We start from the raw sequence: 18,142 nt of genomic DNA on the forward strand, positions 1-18,142 counted from the left end.
GGCGGGGTGTCTGCGGGGTACGGCCGAGGGCCAGGCCATCTGCCGCGCGGCCAGCGCGGCTCGGCTGCAGCCGGGGGTGGGCCTGCGCCGGGGCGGAGCCGCGCCTGGGTCTGGGGCGGGGAGTGGACCGGGCTGCAGCCAAGAGCCGGCAGGGCCGCGGCCACCGGAAGAGTCGCCGTCGCCAGCAGAGCCGGGAGAGTGAGGAGCGGAAGCGGCGGCCGCGACGGCGGCAGGCGGCGCTGGGACCCGGGAGCGGCCGGAGAACAAGGGAGCTGGCGCCGCGGCCGGCCGCGGAGCTGGGCTGAGCCGCTGGGCCGCGCCGACCGCCGCCGCCGCCGCCGCCGGAGAGGCCCGGCCCCGCCGCCCGAGCAGGCAGCGCGCGGGCCGCCGGGCCCGAGGCCGGAGCCATGGGCGAGACCAAGATCATCTACCACCTGGACGGGCAGGAGACGCCGTACCTGGTGAAGCTGCCCCTGCCCGCCGAGCGCGTCACCTTGGCGGACTTTAAGGGCGTTCTGCAGCGACCCAGCTATAAGTTCTTCTTCAAGTCTATGGACGACGATTTCGGGTGAGGATGGCCCCGCCTCGCCTCCGGGGGACCCCGGCCCCTCCGGCTTCTAGGGGCCCACTCGGCCAGTTCGGACTCCCCTTGCTACACTGGCTTCTACCCCTCCTCTGGATTCTAGGGGCGACTCGGCCATTTGGTCCCCACTGGCTTTTTCAGAGGCTGGAGTTCCAGCCCCTCTAGGGACTCTCCTTTCCCCTCTTGTGGGGGACCTTGGTCCCCTCGTTTAAGGGGACGTCCAACTCCCTAAGAGCAGTCAGTTCCAGCGCAGTCAAGCCTCCTCACCTCCTCAGAGACCAGCGGCCCACACAGACACACCTTCCCCCCCTCCACCCGTTCCAGAGCACAGTTCCCAACCCTCCTCCTGCCAACAGAGCCACCTTTCTAGCAGAGACTTCGGGTGTTCGGCACTCGGCCTTCGCCTTCTCCATCTTTTCAGCTCCACAACTCAGAGCCATATTTGGAATATGGAGCATCTAAGGGCTATGCTGTGGGACTTAGCACTGGCTGGGGGGTGCTTAGGCTGTAAGCTAAGGCCTGCAGCTCTGATGTTTACTTAGCTGTCTCCCCTGTCCCTTGTGGGCTGTTGGGGATGTTGTCAGGGAGCAGAGCACCTCACCCCTGAGGAGGATTCCCCACTAGCCCAGGTGCAGAGTCCCTCACAGAACTGGGGCCTCTTAATGGGAGGGCCAGGAAGGGTCTCTTGATGTTCATCCTCCCCTCCCTGGAGGGGTCTTATCCACCCAGCTGCAGGGCTTTGGACAGGCGGAGTTTTGGAAGCAGTGACTTCCCCTTTAAGAGGGGATGGAATGTTGGAGCCGGAAGGTTCTGTAGCAGCTGGCCTGGGAGGGGGAGCCTGGTGGATCCCCTCACCGCCCCCCCCAACTCCCAGGGTACTGGGGGAGGGGGAGGCCCCCCACACTAGCCTGCCCCTCACTAACTGGGCACTGGGCCTGGAGGCCTGCGGGGAAGGCCTTCCCGGGCCCTCCCGGCCTAAAGGCCGCCTCTCCAGCCTAGCCTGAGGCCTACGCTGCTCTTTAGAGCAGAGGCCCAGAGCTGAGTGAGGGGAGAAATTCTTCTCCCCCGTGTTCATCAGCCTGGCTTCTCTCCAAGGACCCCTGGCTCTGGGACGCTAGCACCTTTTCTGTCTTCTGCATGTTTTGCTGTCACATTTCCCCTTGGAACTCAGGGTTTGTTGAGCCCAAGAGCTCATATGTGTGAAAGTGCTTTGTACAGTGGGAAGTGCTATGCGGCTTCTATTCTTGTTTCTGTTGTTGTTCCTGCCTTGGGGTTGGGTACTCCTAGTGTAGTAATGATTGTCTGGCTTCAGTCCAGAGACAGAGACCCCTGATTGGAAGATGCTGAAGAGGGATCCATCTGCAAGGGGTGGGAGTGAGGTGGGCAGATGCCTTGGTCTGATAAAGGAAGAATGGAGTTAGAAGAGACCAAGATACTGCCTCAGTGTATGGGATAGGAGAAAATCAGCTGCATTTCAGTACGCTGGGGCCACCCTGGGGTCAGGTGCCTTGAGGGACTGGGTTAGACCTGTGTCTCCACCGCCCACTCATCCCAGAGTCCACTGGGCCTAGCCCCCACCTCCTAAACCTAGATCTCTGTGGGCTGCCTCCCACTCTCCCCAGGCTGCTGTCAAGCCAGGCCTAACCCCCATTATATCCGCTCACTGTTGACTTAATATTGTTCTTTAAATCCACTGTCAGCCCACTCACGCTTTCTTAGTTTGACCTAGTCAATAATATGAAACCACAGGTCTGACATTCTATTTATATTTCTTTCTAAAATATGTTAAAAATAAATGTTTAACTCTCGAATTAAACATTCGTTCAGATACACCTGAAGCCATCTTGCATTCATCAGTGGTACTGGAACTTGAACCATCTTTTGCAAAATATTATAGTAGGCCATTTTAGCAGGGTTGCGAACTATGGTAAAAATGAAGTGGAGGAGATTGATTTTGTTTTTATTCCTAAAAGGATTAATGATCAGGAGACCTGGTAGGGCTGTCTTGTCACAGAGGACTAACAGCTGAGGAATATATATTTATATATGTATTTCATTTATTTATCAAACTCTTTTTATGGTGCTTACAGTGTGCAGACACTGATCTAAATGACTTTCAAATCTTTAGTCATTCAATTCTCTTTACAGTCCTGTGGAATAGATAGTAATATCTCCAGTTTATAGATGAGGAAACTAGAGCACAGAAAACTTAAGTAACTTACTTACCCAAGGTCACACAGCTAATAAGTGGCAGAGCTTATTAGGAACCTGGTTCCAAAGTCTAAGGCATTAATCACACAATTGTAGGTATTATCATCATCATTTAACAGGGACATCCTCTCTGAGGGAGATGCTGAGCCTTGGCAAACTGTATAGGTGATAGGGCTGCCCCTTATCCCAGCCCCATGAGAGGGAGGTCTGGCAGGGGCCAGCAACCTCTGCTGACAGATGGGAAAGTGGGTCAGAGGAGGAAGGCTGCCATCTCCTCCAGCTTTACAGGCTCTCCCTCTGGGGTTCTGGTGTGTAAGACTTGAGGATTCCCAACTCCCATCTGGTCTCCAGAAGTATTTGTCAAGCTCAGGGTAGGTCCAGCCCTCTTAAATTATTTGGGATATAGAAGAAGAATTAAATATTTTCAGCACTGAGGAGATAGTGGATGGAAGAACAAGGTACCACCATTTGAGGGGCCTTGAGCCATGGGAGGAGTAACATGGGAAGTCAGGCCACTAACTGTTTGGCTCCCCGCTCCATGTCACACACTAGCCTGTCTCTGGGCCTTCTACCTGGAGTACTTCTTTTCCCTTGTCTTCTCCAGGTCCAAATTCTCCTTTCCTCTGGGTTGCACTTTTAAAGTTATGGCACTTATTCCTATTTATCCCTATACCTACCCAGCTCCTAGCCAGGACCTAACACTAAATAGTACTCAGTAGATGTCTGTCCAGTGAACACATCTGCTGCTCTTACAGCTCTGATCACTTCCCACTTGCAATATACTCATGTGAACTATGCATTGGACAGTAACCTCCAAGGACAAGACAGGCTCCAGGTCTAATGCTTCTTGAGATCCATGCAACGGCAAGCACAAAACTTAAAGCCCACTGGGCTCTTGGCAAAGGCTTTTTAATTGAATGAACAAGGAGTGATAAGCAGATTTATTTGGCCCCTGCCCTTCGAAACTTACACCTAGTTAGAAAGAGAGTATGGATCCCACAAAACATTGACAAAGTTAGTAACTAGTTTTTAGTGTATGCCTGGACCATGCCAGGCACTTTCAAATCTCACTTACAAGGATGAGACAAAGGCTTGGAAAAGTCAAGAAACCTAAGATAGGAGGGCTAATAAGTAGCAGAATTGGAATTTGAACCCAGATTTGTCCGACTCCACTTGGGGTGTGTGTGTGTATGTGAGTGCATAAATGCTGCAGAACCCTGAGCCATTCAGCTCCACAGCGGGAAGGGGAGGCCTGTCTGAGGTCCCCCAAGGCTCCCGAAGATCAGCTGATCATTGTGAGTCAGCAGAGCCTTGGTGACCTGTCGGTGACCCCCAGAAAGAGAGGAAACATCTGTAGTGCTGAGCTGTGTGGTGGGGCCTCAGCAGCAGTTTCCCACCACAGGGCTGCTGAGACCCTCTCCAAAGCAGATCACAGTCCCTGCCACGTGACCCACATACCTCCTTTTAATTTGAGCCCCAGTTCCCATGGGGGCTGCGAGCTTGGAGTGCCCTGTGGTCAGACTGGCTGGTGGGTCTGAGCTATCTCTGTGTCCCTGTTTTCTAGCTTGTTCTGTCTCCAGGCTTTCTGCCATGGTGGGCCTGAGCAGGATGATTTGAGCTGCTTTCCTGGGGTTGCTGTGGGGTTGGAAACAGTGGAGGAGCCAAAGCTGAAGGGGAGGGAGGAGGGCAGGCTCAGCCTTCGAACTTGGCTGTGAGTCCAAGAATGTGAGCATCACAAGAAGCCAAGCACGTCCCGAGCTCTGGGCAGGAGCTGCTTTAAGAAAAAGGGAGGACTGGGCTTCCCAGCCTCCTTCCTTGCTGTCTTCCCTCTCTGCTCATAACTCCAGGCGTGTGTCTTCCTCTTGCCCCTGATCACAGCTTTCTAGCTCTGTGCTCCTGGGGTATTTGATCAGTCTGGGGGTGCAGGCCTCAAGCTTTTCTATCTCCTTTCCTGGCCCCATATTGTAGTTGTGGTCTGACTTCTTGCCCCACTGCGTGCCCCAGGCCAAACTACATGCCTGAGACTACATCCTACCCTCCCCCCATCCGCCACCCCATGTCCCACATCACTGTCTCCCACACCGTCACCCTCCACACAGACCCACATCACCTCTCTCACTGTACGGGAAAGAATGTGAAATACCATGGAAAGAATATGGGGTTTGGAGTCAGACGAGCTTGGGGTGGAATTCCAGCTCTGACATCTAGCTCTGTGACCTTGAACAAGTTACTGATTGTTTCTCAGTTTCCTTATTCATAAAATCAGGATCATATGGTCTATACAATGAGGGTGATGTGAAGATTATACATTCTAACTATAGGGAGATAAGATGGTATAATAGGTAAGAATAAAGGCTTTGGAATCAGGCTGACCAGGATTCAAATTCCATCTCTTCACTTATTAATCTTGTGACTGTAGGTAAATTTCTGAACCTACTGAGCCTTGGTTTCCCCATCTGTATCTATTTTATAACATTACTATGAATGTTAAACGAAGTGATACAAGTAAAGTACTTAGCTTTGTGCTTGGCCTATAATATTGGGTTGGCCAAAAAGTTCCTTGGGGTTTTTCCATAAGATGTTACGGAAAAATCCGAACGCACTTTTTGGCCAACCCAATACATGCTCAATATATGAGAGCAGTTGTTACTAATGTCATAGTGGCAGTAGAGGATGTTTGGTAAATGCCTTCTCCCCTTCTCTTTCCTAATTTCCTTAAATTCCTCATCCACATCTCCCAGAATAATATTAGGATTCCCAAATGAGAAGGGAAGAACAGTGATATGGGTGTGCTTTTTCCTAGTTTAGGGTCAGAGGGAAAGATAAAGTCCAGCCCAGGAGAGCCATTGTTAGGATGGGTACAGCTCTCGAGATTCTAGGGGGCGACTGCACTCATTGGGGACAGTGATTTGTCAGGTGTAATTTGCAATCACCTGATGACCAAGAGGATGCCCCAGGAAGGCAGATGGCCTGGGCATGGCTGGTGTCTTCCTGGTGGTGACAAAGAGCTGTCCCTGGTCAGCCCATCCCTGCTCCCATTTGAACAGGCTTATGCTGGTGGTTTGATTCCCAGTTTAGGGAAGAGGAGCCCCTGAGAGTTGGGGTTGTGAGGATGCCTCCGATTCCACCTCAGAAAGCTCGCTCTGACACCCACCTTTCCCTGCAGAGTGGTGAAGGAGGAGATCTCGGACGACAATGCCAAGCTGCCCTGCTTCAATGGCCGGGTGGTGTCCTGGGTAAGGAGCCCCCCTCAGCCCTCTCCACCTGCATTCCTGCAGTGGGCTGGATGGAGGAAAGGCATTGCTGAGACTGTGGTTTTATGCTTCAGTATCTGAATATTCCTTGAGTTTTCTAACTGAACTGACTCTCACCCCAGACTCTATAGCTTTGGTGAAAAGTGAGGGAGTGGTGAGAAGGGGGAAAAGAGAGACAGAAATACACGTTGGAGACAAAAACGTCTCCTATGTCCTCTGAGGTACTTTGCCTCAGGTTCCCTTCTGTCACTTGCTGACCTCTACCTTGGACCTCTGACTCTTGTTCTCTGCCCCCATCCCACTTCACCAGCCCATGCCTCCCAGCCTCCTCATCAGCCCAGCAGTGGGTCCATTCCTCATCTCAGCTGACCTAACACAGTCCTGTTTCTTCTCCCTGCATGTCCCTTGCTTCATTCTCCCCAAGTCTCATGCCCTGCCAGAAGCCAACTATCCCCTTTTCCCTGGGCCCCTGCGCCCTACTATCCATGCATTTTCTCCCCATCAGCTGGTGTCGGCTGAGGGCTCACACCCAGAGCCAGCTCCCTTCTGTGCTGACAACCCATCGGAACTGCCACCGCCCATGGAGCGCACAGGAGGCATTGGGGACTCCCGGCCCCCATCCTTCCAGTGAGTGTGACCTGAGGGTGGGGAGGGCCCATGGGGGAGGTCTGCGTCAGCTCAGCTCAGGGCTGGGGGAGGGAGCCCCCAGCCTGCCCCCTCCCCCACCAAGTCCTCTCTTCCCTGCAGCCCTCATGCTGGTGGGGGCAGCCAGGAGAACCTGGACAATGACACAGAGACTGACTCCTTGGTGTCTGCCCAGCGAGAGCGGCCACGACGGAGGGATGGCCCAGAGCACAGTGCGTCTTCCCTGAACAGACACCTTCCCCACCCCCACCCCGCCCCCCCGCAGCTTCCACTCAGCTACCCACCTCTCTGCCCTACTTCCTGAGTTCTGGGTACGCCTGGCCCCAGTGCAGCCCCTGCTCCTTCCTTGCTCCTCCTTCTCTCCTGCATCTGTGAACCCAACTGCCTCCATCTCCTGCAGCAACCCGGCTAAATGGAACTGCAAAGGGGGAGCGGCGGCGAGAGCCAGGGGGGTATGACAGCTCATCCACCCTTATGAGCAGCGAGTTGGAAACCACCAGCTTCTTTGATTCAGATGAGGATGACTCCACCAGCAGGTGGGGCTTTGGTTTCATGGGTACTGTGGGACAGGTGACCCCGGAGGAGCCCTGAACCCTGAGGATGCTGGGCCCCTGGGCGGGACCTGGGCTTGGTGGGGGGGACCTGGGCCCTGCGGTGCCTCTTATGGGGCAGGGCTGGGCCAGCTCGGTGGGGAATGACTGTGGGCCCCACAGGTTCAGCAGCTCCACAGAGCAGAGCAGCGCCTCACGCCTGATGAGAAGACACAAGCGGCGGCGGCGGAAGCAGAAGGTTTCGCGGATTGAGAGGGTATGGAGCTGAGATGTTAGGGTGGGTGGGAGCAGACCGAGCCCTCCTGCCCAGGCAGGGCCAGAGTCTGTGCTTCCTTAGACCCCTCCCCTTGGGTCAGGGTTTAGAACCTGAGAGGGGAGGTGGTGCTGAGGGCTCACCTTGAGGCGGAGCCAGGTGGGAGCAGTGAGTTCCTGCCAGCACTGCCTGCTACTCAGGGCCTCTGTCTGTTCCAGTCCTCATCCTTCAGCAGCATCACGGACTCCACCATGTCACTCAACATCATCACGGTCACTCTCAACATGGGTGAGTCTGGTGAAACAACTCTCGTGAGCACCTGCTACGTGCCAGACGCTGGGCAGACTCGAGGAGTTCAGAGAGGCACAGGCTACGTTCCCTGCCCTCAAGAAGTTCTCTTTCATAAGCATAAATTGGTACATACACTGATCACTTCAGTATCTCATGATCAGGGCTATGAGAGAGATAAGCACAGGGAACTATGGACGCAGAGAATGGCATCCGGGAAGACTTCCTAGAGGAAGTGATTTCTGATTCCTCCCAGCTTTCCATTTTTCAGGCACTGCATTCTTGCTCTCTGATTTCTACCCTAGGTGCTCTTCTTTAGGAGATAGCTGGATGTAGGGAAAAGAGCCCCTTTGGAATTTAAATCTGAGTTTGAATCCTGACTCTGCCACTTCATGGCTTAGAAAAGTCACTTAAATTCTCTGAACCTCAGTTGTCTGCTCTGTAAAACAGGACTGAGTCCCTACCTCATAGCCAACGAGGATCAAGTGAAAGCATGTTTGAGCATGTGGAATACAGTGCCTGACTCAGGTCCAATAAGTGTTAGTTCTTGTCCCTTTCTACCCTTTTCTAATATGGGGCTTGGAATTTGGGTAGGAACTTGGTTCCTCTCTCAAGGTCTTGTTACTCCCTGTAGAAAAGTATAACTTCTTGGGTATCTCCATTGTGGGCCAAAGCAACGAGCGTGGTGACGGAGGCATCTACATTGGCTCTATCATGAAGGGGGGGGCCGTGGCTGCTGATGGACGCATCGAGCCAGGAGATATGCTGTTACAGGTACCATTGCCCACCGTGGGTGGTGGTATGGATAGGGATGGGGAGATGCCCATGCCGTCTGTACCCTGCTTCTTGGTAAGGGGAAGACCCCCTGGCCCACCAAACTCAGCTTCCCTACCCACCTCCCCAGCACAGCTGCTTATCCCACTCCCGGTCCTCTTTCCCAGGTAAACGAGATCAACTTTGAGAACATGAGTAATGACGACGCGGTCCGGGTACTGCGGGAGATCGTGCACAAACCAGGGTATGGATGGCATTGGGGAGGAGGGGGCAGGTATTTCTGGCTATCAGGCAAGGGGCTTGGTTTGGCCCCCGCACATCCTGCCCTTACTAGGGACACCCTTGCTTTCAGGCCCATCACCTTGACTGTAGCCAAGTGCTGGGACCCAAGTCCACGTGGGTGCTTCACACTGCCCAGGAGTAAGTGGATGGGGCAGTTGGCCCTAAAGCTGGTGCTTGACCTATGTGAGCCCTATCTCTCCTTCCTTCCGTGTTACCCTGAACCCTCATACCTACCCTGTTGGGCCAAGCAGTAGGCAGGGCAGGCAGCCCCTGACTCCTCATCCTCCCTGCAGGCGAGCCCATCCGGCCCATTGACCCCGCGGCCTGGGTCTCCCACACTGCAGCCATGACCGGCACCTTCCCTGCCTACGGCATGAGCCCCTCCCTGAGCACCATCACCTCCACCAGCTCCTCCATCACCAGCTCCATCCCTGACACAGAGCGTGAGTGTCCAACCCTGACCCCTGGGCCCAGCAGACAGGGCCAGCTGGGAGGGACTGCTGAAGGCCCACCTGGAGCCTCTTGCTTGAGCGTCAGAGGGGGCTGGAGAGGAGGAGACTCGGTTCATTCCAGCTACCTTACTCTGCAGTTTTCCTCAGTGGATGCTGACCCTCACCAAACAGAGTTTGCTTCTGAACCTGTCCTGAGCACTCAGTAAGCCTCAGTTTCCTCTCGTGAAATGGGACTAATGATATGCACTTTACCAGGTCCCTGGGGGTTTAATGAGAGGATACAAGTAAAGCATCAGTCACAGTGTGGCATAAAGTAAGCACTCAGTAAATGACTGCCTTTTTATTATCATAGCACGCATTATACACTGGGCTAAGCCCCTTCATTTACACTATTTAATTCTCTCTTTAAATATCCTGTGAAATAGATACTAAAGTCCCTATTTTTATGGAAGAGGAAACTGAGTGTCCAACAAATCGGTGATTTGCTCGACATTGGTCCATGCTATTAGGTGGTAGAGCTGGAATGCAAACTTCTGTGTACCTAGCTCCATAGCCCCTTTCTGCCTCACCATTCTGCCTCCTACCCCCAGGCCTAGACGACTTCCACCTGTCCATCCACAGTGACATGGCCGCCATCGTAAAAGCCATGGCCTCCCCTGAATCTGGGCTGGAGGTCCGTGACAGGATGTGGCTCAAGATTACCATCCCCAATGCTTTCATCGGTGAGAGGGCCCCATGGTGGGATGAAGGACAGGGTGGAGAGCAGTGGGGCAGGGCAGGCTGTGGCGGGGGGGTGCCAAGAACTCCCTTGGGCCACTCCTTTGAGCTGGAATCAGCACTAGCCTCATGGCTTCTGTGAGGCCAGAAGAGCCCAGGTCAGGTGGGCCTCCCAGTCAAGTGGCAGCCTTGCCCTCAGGCTCGGATGTGGTGGACTGGCTGTACCACAACGTGGAAGGCTTCACTGACCGGCGAGAGGCCCGCAAATACGCCAGCAACCTGCTGAAGGCCGGCTTCATCCGCCACACTGTCAACAAGATCACCTTCTCTGAGCAGTGCTATTACATCTTCGGCGACCTCTGTGGCAGTACGTGCCTCCCCCACCTCCTTGCCCTGTCTCCTGCTTGGAAGTGGAGAGTTGCCCGGGGATGTGGCAGCAGACTCTAGGGAACCCAGATGAGGGGGTAGCAGAGCTGGGGGAATCTCGAGACCGGACAGTTCTGTGGTAGAGGCAGAGCCCAGTCCAGCTTCTTTACCTGCCCTACATCCCCCTCTGGGGGCTGGCATTTTCTAAGTGCCTGCTCTGTGCCCGGCACCATGCTGATTGTTTCTGAAGCATCATCTCACTCTCATTCAAGCCTCACAACCTCCCCACAACCCTTGGGGAGACGGATTACTATCCCTGTTTTCAGATGAGGAAACTGAGACTTACAGAAGTTAAGCAGTCCATCCCACGTTTCACAGCTAGAAGCAGAGGAGCTAGGCCTTGGATCTAGGTCTTTCTGGCTCCAGAGCCTTTGTTCTTCCCACCATCAGGGTTGTCCTAGGTGTGTGGTGCTGCAGAAACATTGTCCCAGCAAGGCCAAACAGAGTTCCTAGCCTTGGCCCCTGCTCACCTTCACAGCACCAAGCAGCTTCCACTAAGGCAGGACGTCCTGGAGCTGGCCTGAGGCCTCAAGTCCACAGCCTCCTCAGACCTCTCAGGGTGGGGCTGTGCCTCTCAGTGAAGCTGGAAAAGCTGTCAGGGCCAGGCTGTAGAGGACTCCGTAAGCTGTACCAAGGAATTTGGACTTGATCCTGAGAGAGTGCAAAGCCAATGAGGGTTATTAAGCAGGAGAAGTATGTAGGGAACCCCCATTCTCCGGAGCCTGTGGCCAGCTCTCGGGAAGAGGAGTCCTCAAAACAGGGCAGCAGTGCTCAGGATTGGGAGCTGAAGCACGGCCCCAGCAGCCACCCCTGTCTGAGGGAGGCTTCTCTCAGCCCAGTGGTGCTGGCTGGAGTCCAAAAGCTAGCCCTTAAAATGCTTCAGATTAGGTTCTAGGGGCTAGAAAGGTTGTTCTTGTGGAGCATAAGTCCCTGGTGGAGGCTGGATGGGGTCCCTGTCCCTCAGCAGCTCTGGCATGGCCCCATGGGGTAGTAATAGATGCATAAGGTTTTAGAGTTAGTTTTTGTTTTTGTTTTTTTTTTTTTTGCGGTACGTGGGCCTCTCACTGTTGTGGCCTCTCCCTTTGCGGAGCACAGGCTCCAGACGCGCAGGCTCAGCGGCCATGGCTCGCGGGCCCAGCTGCTCCACAGCCTGTGGGATCTTCCCGGACCGGGGCACGAACCCGTGTCCCCTGCATCGGCAAGCGGACTCTCAACCACTGCACCACCAGGGAAGCCCTGGAGTTAGTTTTGAGTTCAGATTTTAGCTCCACCCTTACTGTGTGAACATGAGTAAGTGACACAGCCTCTCAGTGCCTTGATTTCTTGATCTGTAAGATGGAGGTAACAGTAAAACTTATAGATCTGTTTTGAGAATGATATAAGATAATGTATGTAATGCTTTTAGCACCGTGTTTGGCCCACAGTAATTGCTCTAAAAAAGTTGTCCATTTATCATATATTTAATTCTAAGATGAACATTTTTTTCACATTTCAGTATCTCTGAAATTGGGGTGCATCTTATAATCAATGGCTTCTTAGACTCAGTCAAATACGGCTATTATTATCATCATTAGTAGAAGTGAGCCCTGGCCCCAAACCTTCATGGGTACATAAAGCTTCTCAGGATAGCTGTGGCTTTTGCTCAGAGAGACATTGTTCCATCCCAGGGGCATTCTGGGTCTCCTACCCATGGACCAAGTCCAGCAGAAGCCGAGCTCAGGGAGATGCTGACAGGACAGGTCTTTTCCTTCTCACTGGTGAGGTCTCCTCAGTTGGGAGTACAGCAGGCTCAAAGGGAATAGCTGGGGACCTGGGTAACCCCCAGAGCACACAGTCACTCCCCATGGGATGACAGCCTGGCAGCTGAAGTGGTCACCGAGGCACGCCCCTGCTTCCCACCGCCACCACCTCTCATGCTAGCTGCCGGCCTTGACTGATGGTTTGGCTGGTAGATTCCGTAGGCTGCCTCAGCCCCCTCTCCTGACCTCTTCTCCCCTGTAAGGTTGGCTCAGCTCCCTTAAGGGCTTGCAACAAAGGGCTCAGTCTGTATCCAGCAGCTGGCTCCTGGGCAATTGCAGCTCTCTCAGAGCTCTGGGACCTGGTATGGGTGGTCCCAGAGAACCAGGGACCTGTTCACCCCAGGGACCTGTGAACAAGGGGTGTCCCAGGCAGGCAGATCTAGTGGCCCCTTATACTCCCTTCCAGATAGTTCCAACATTGGTGGGAGCAGCCTTGCCTGTGCACAGTTTACTGGGGAGTCAGAGTCATGAAAGAAGTAATGTTAGTGCAGTGACTCAAGTGCTGTGAAGAACTAGGCCTGGCTGGGAATGGGGTGGAGAGCACAGAGGAGGCATCTAAGTTGTTCTGTTTCTGGACCCTTCCACCCCACTCCCACCCTCCCCAGAAGCACCAGAAAATTGATCTGGGCCAAGGGCCTTCTGTGTGGGGAGGCTCTGAAAGGCCCTGTGTTCATTCTGGCTTTTAGTGGGTGTTTTTTTAGTCCTAAGTGAGTGAGGAGGGCAAAATTTCACCTAAATTTCCCCAAACTGCCCCCTCCTCCTTACTAATGCCCTCATCTGGAAAGGTAAAGAGAAAGTAAGCAACTCTTAGCTTCTGCTCTGGCTGCAGTTTGGGTTGACCTCAGGCTGGTCATTTAACCTCTCTGGACTTCACTTTCCTCATCTGGAAAAAGTGTGACTAATAACCTTCCTCATGGGGTGGTAACGTTTGCGTGAGATGAAGTGCTTGCACTGTACCTGAGGAAGTGCAGGTATGCAGTAGCTGGTGGCTGTCTGGTATTTCGGCCTCCCATATTCCCCACCCTACCCTTCCCGTAAGGGAACAGAGTCGGGGGTGGGCGGCGATTGCCAAGCAAGAGTTTTGCCCCTTCCTCCAGCCCACAGAGGAAGGAGGAGAAACTGGGATTTGGCACTGAGCATCTGAAGTGGTGACTCAGGGCCTTCCTGGGGACGGTTTTCTCGGGGGCTGGCTCTGCAGGATCTCCCTCCCCACCACCTCTGGAGGGTGACAGAGGGGGTCTGAAGGAGTGAGAGATCTCTGGCCTGTCCCTCCTCCCGTTCTGGTGGGACACTGCCACTGCTGTCACTATCTTCCCAAACGCACCCACCGGGCCGAGGCTGGGCATCTCTCTGCTGACTGCGGGTGGGAAGGCATGGGATAGACCCAGCTCAGATGCCCTCCCCTCCCCTCCACAGACATGGCCAACCTCTCCCTCCACGATCATGATGGCTCCAGCGGCGCCTCCGACCAGGACACGCTGGCCCCTCTGCCGCACCCAGGGGCTGCCCCTTGGCCCATGGCTTTTCCTTACCAGTACCCGCCGCCCCCGCACCCCTACAACCCGCACCCAGGCTTCCCCGAGCTGGGGTACAGCTATGGCGGGGGCAGCGCCAGCAGTCAGCACAGTGAAGGTAAGGCGGCGGGGGTCGTGGAGGGAGCCCCAGGCGAGCCCCAGGCTTCCTCTGCAAGCTCTGAGTGTCCCCCACCCCGTCCCTGCCTGTCCCCTGCAGGCAGCCGGAGCAGTGGCTCCAACCGTAGCGGCAGCGACCGGCGGAAGGAGAAGGACCCGAAGACCGGGGACTCGAAGTCGGGCGGCAGCGGCAGCGAGTCGGACCACACGACCCGCAGCAGCCTGCGGGGGGCGCGGGAGCGGGCGCCCAGCGAGCGCTCGGGTCCTGCCGCCAGCGAGCACAGCCACCGCAGCCACCACTCGCTGGCCAGCAGCCTGCGCAGCCATCACACGCACCCGAGCTACGGCCCCCCCGGGGTGCCCCCTCTCTACGGCCCCCCCATGCTGATGATGCCCCCACCGCCTGCGGCCATGGGGCCCCCGGGAGCCCCTCCGGGCCGCGACCTGGCCTCCGTGCCCCCTGAACTGACCGCCAGCAGACAGTCCTTCCGCATGGCCATGGGAAACCCCAGTGAGTTCTTTGTGGATGTGATGTGAGCAGGGCCCCTTCCCCACTTCCATCCCACCCCGCCCCGGGCAGGCCGCGTCCCTTTCTCCGTCCGTCCGTCATTTTTACTTTGGTACCTGAAAGGGAAATAAATGGAACTAAATCCAGGCCCGCTAACCGCTCGCTGGGTGCAGCGAGGGCAGGGTGCACCTGATCGCCACTGCAGCCCCTAACCTGCCACCAGCCCCGGCTTGTTCCTCTGCCCACTAACCGCTGCACAGGACTTCCCGGGATCCTTCGTGTTCCTGGGACCCGAACTGCTGGTGCTGCTCCTTACCACCCGCCGTCACCACCACACAGACTTCAGGAGCTGACCCAGCGGTGCCCTTGAGGGCCTGCATACCCCTCATCCCCACTTTCCCTCCCTCAGTTCTTTTTCACCATTCATTCAGCTGCATCATCCCTCTATTAACCCATCCCCTCAAGCATGCGTGCCGATTTCTTGTTTTTTCCCCTTAATACTGATACAAAAAAAAAAAAAAGACTTGCTTCCTCTGCCCCTCCTCCTAACTGCCCTTGCTACTGCCTCAGCCCCGCACCCTAGAGCTGTAGTCACCTCCAGTAACCATCCACACTAACTCCACCTGCGCTCAACCTTAGCAGAAGCCCAGCGGGCCCCCTCAGTTGCCTGAGCTGCTAGTGGATTCCAGGGAGCATCTGTGCTCTATACCCAGCCCCACCGCTGCCCCATGCCTGCCCGGTGTGCTGGTTCCTTCAGACCCTAACCCTACTAACCAGCAGGCTCATCTCACCTCGGGGCCTGAAACATTTCTTTTCTTTCTTTTTTCCTCCCCCAATTTTTCCTGGGCCTGGAGCAGCCAAGAATTTCGGGCTGTTTGACTTTCTGTGAGCCCCCAGCGAGGGGAGGCCCAGCCTCCGAGGAGACCAGGAGCCCTGCTTCAGCAGCCCCTCAGGGCTTCCCAAGGATATTTCAGCCCCCATACCCACACTTTAACCCGTTGAGTCACTAGGCTTCTGAGGAGCACCCAGCCTCTCGCCCATTTGTGAGAGACTCACTCTCTTTCCCTCTCTCCCTCTTTCTCACACACACCTCCCCCACCCCCTGCCCCAACACACACGTGCCTATGCAAGTTCACTTAAGCCTCAGGGCTGGTCCCTGACCAGAGGGCTGGACCCTCTCTCCCAGTCCACTCCTAGGTCATGGGGCTGGTCCCCTGATTTCTCTCTCCCTTTCTTCATAGCCCTCAAACCTCCCACACATGTCCCCATAATATTTCTATCTGGTTAAAGCCCATAATCTGGGTCTCAGGTTGGGCTCAGCGCAGGACCCCCCAGGCAACTGACAGGCTGTTCTCACCTTGCCCCGCGCCCCACACACCCTCCTGAGTTTTCACCATCACCATGATAACCCAGAGCAAGGTTAGGCAGGGGGACTTCTGGGACTTCCAGACAGAGTGCCAAGTTTTAGTTTTTACCTTATTCTCCCATTTAAGCAAATCACAACTTTCTCTGTGAGCCTCTTCTATAAATTCTGGCTCACCTAGGCTTCCATATTTTTATGTCTGGGATGTCAAGCGTAAGATGAAGTCCTAAGCTCCAGGTCTTGGAGCAATCCAGGGTAGGGGTATTTTGGCATTCATTCATTTAACAAATATTCCCTGGGATTTGGGGTGCATGAGGGCTGTGTTAGAAGTGTGACTCAGTCTTGCCTTTCTTCTGGGAGCTCTAGGTTTGCTCCCAACCCAGAACATGGTTTCCTCTAGCCACCACTATAGGGCTGCCTCCTGTACTTCTCTTCCTCCTCTGATTCTTCTGTCTCTGACTCTCTTGAGGATTCCTCCACTATTGCTCATGCCTTCAGGGTCCCTGTATTTTATCTCTGTTCCACTTCTCTTTCCTCTGTATTTACTCCCCAAACGGTATCATCCATCCTGACATCCTCAACTGCCATTAATATGCTGGTGATTCCCAAATATGTATCTCCAGCCCTAACTTCCCTTTATCTTTAGATCTGTATTTTTATCACCCGCTGGACCTCTCCATGGACGTGTCCACGTGGACTCAACTCATTTCCTTCCCACCCCCACCGAAGTGTATTCCTTCTGAATTCCAATCCTGGTTACCTTCATCACACTCTTCATAGGCTCACCAGCTAGAAACATTTATGGGCTTAAATTCCTTCCCATATTTTACTAGTCAGTATATCATATCCATTCCACTCCAACAATCTTTCTTGAATTTGGCCCTTCCTCTCCCCTCTGCCTCTACTCTAGTTCACAGGAGCATGGGATTTGGAGTCAGGTTATTCTGGGTTTGAATCCCAGCTCTACTACTTTTTGGTTGCGTGATAAGAGAGTTATTCAGTCTCTCTGAGCCTCAGTTTCCTCATATGTAAAATGATGATAATAATACCTACCTCACAGGGTTGTTGTGAGGATTTAAGTTAGATATTGTACGAAAAGTGCCTAGCACAGTGCCTGGCACACAGTAGAATAGGTGCTCAATAAATGGTAGCTATTGTTATTATTACTATTATTATTATTATTTATTCTAAATTGGTAGGGGTTTAGGATATGTACTGAGGACGAAGGTTTTGGAAAGGTAGAAGTAAACCTTGAGTGCTGATTCAAGAATTAGAAGTGCCTATATTCAGTCATTTAATGGCTTAAAGCTGTGACCCCGATTTGCAGGAAGTCAGATCATCCTGCCATATTCTGGCTTCTAGCAGGAGGATGCTAGGAACAGTAAGGTTTGCGACTAGGTTTACCGTTTGGTGCCCTTTGTTCCTCTCATGATGGGCTCAGCCCTGCCTAGGGAAGGCAGCAGGGTATCTTTTCCTACAGAAAGAGAAGAGCCAACAGATGTTCTGCAGGTCCTGCAAGAGCCAGGAAGGCCTTTCATGTGCCAGGACTGGCTCTGTCTCTTCTTCTCAGCTTGGATGTGAAAATTAACTCCATCAGAGAAGGGATTTCAAATCCCATGTCAAATTAAATTCAACTTGCCAACGGTTTTTTAAGCAATATATATGCCTGTCACTAGAAGGCGCACAGGTCCTCCTGGCCTTGAGGAGCTCACAGTCACATAGGTATAGCTGAGGTAGAACAGACATATTTTTGAAAAGCTTTAGCTAGTTTCTTCCAAATATTTGCCGCCTCACACCCTGCCCCCTACCTTGGGTCTTGATCCCTGGGAAAAGGCTCATGTCTAGAACAAATATATCATGCAAAAAAGCTTGGGAAAATCTGAGGTGGTGTTATAAAGCAGTAAACTCAGTACAAACTCTTCTACTGCCAAGTCGTGTGTGTGTGTGTGTGTGTGTGTGTGTGTGTGTGCGCGCGCGCGCGCGTGTGTAAAGTGAGGACAACCAGTCCTCGGGCTCTGGAGACTGAAAAGGCCTACAGCGATTCAAGGCTTAACAGCCGGGCCTCAACAACCAGCACTAATCCTCTGAGGCTCTCGGAAACACTGAAATAGGAACAGGAGGGATTGCAGAGACTACAATCCCCAGAATGCTCAATGGGGAAAATGAAGTGAGTGTTGCAGAGTATTCTGGATTGTGTATTTCGGGTAGGGCTGAATAAGGCCACTCCTACCCCTCCCCCCAAGGCACGCCTACCCCCTCCTTCGAAGGTTCTCAAAGGCCGCGGTAGTTGTAGTTTTGCCAAACTTAGGGGGTTTATAATTGTAAGCGAGAAGGCCGAGAGGCCTGACGGGATTTGTAGTCTGCTGCCTCGGCGGATGCGCACGCGCAGCAGAGGCCGGGGCGGT

General features: G+C 53.9%; 1 protein-coding gene across 1 annotated transcript; it reads left to right on the plus strand.

Moving 5' to 3' along the window:
• Window positions 1–355: 355 nt before the first annotated feature.
• DVL3 (dishevelled segment polarity protein 3) lies at window positions 356–16,906 on the plus strand. Its single transcript, XM_082655174.1, has 16 exons — window positions 356–568; window positions 5,961–6,030; window positions 6,554–6,675; window positions 6,796–6,905; window positions 7,094–7,229; window positions 7,407–7,500; window positions 7,716–7,785; window positions 8,420–8,559; window positions 8,727–8,803; window positions 8,912–8,979; window positions 9,135–9,284; window positions 9,884–10,015; window positions 10,210–10,377; window positions 13,652–13,867; window positions 13,967–14,377; window positions 15,232–16,906. Exons 1-16 carry the CDS (start codon window positions 408–410, stop codon window positions 15,261–15,263), a joined length of 2,157 nt encoding a protein of 718 aa, XP_082511300.1. The 5' UTR covers window positions 356–407; the 3' UTR covers window positions 15,264–16,906.
• The last annotated feature ends 1,236 nt before the right edge of the window (window positions 16,907–18,142 follow it).

This window comes from Grampus griseus (assembly GCF_964374135.1).
Source record: "Grampus griseus genome assembly, chromosome: 5".
Classification (NCBI taxonomy): domain Eukaryota; kingdom Metazoa; phylum Chordata; class Mammalia; order Artiodactyla; family Delphinidae; genus Grampus; species Grampus griseus.

Excerpts from the sequence above, each read along its gene's own strand:
- DVL3 (XM_082655174.1), top strand. The coding sequence starts at position 408 with ATGGGCGAGACCAAGATCATCTACCACCTGGACGGGCAGGAGACGCCG. Across the intron at positions 6,031-6,553 it reads ATGGCCGGGTGGTGTCCTGG|CTGGTGTCGGCTGAGGGCTC; the intron begins GTAAGGAGCCCC and ends TCTCCCCATCAG. Across the intron at positions 8,980-9,134 it reads GTGCTTCACACTGCCCAGGA|GCGAGCCCATCCGGCCCATT; the intron begins GTAAGTGGATGG and ends TCCTCCCTGCAG.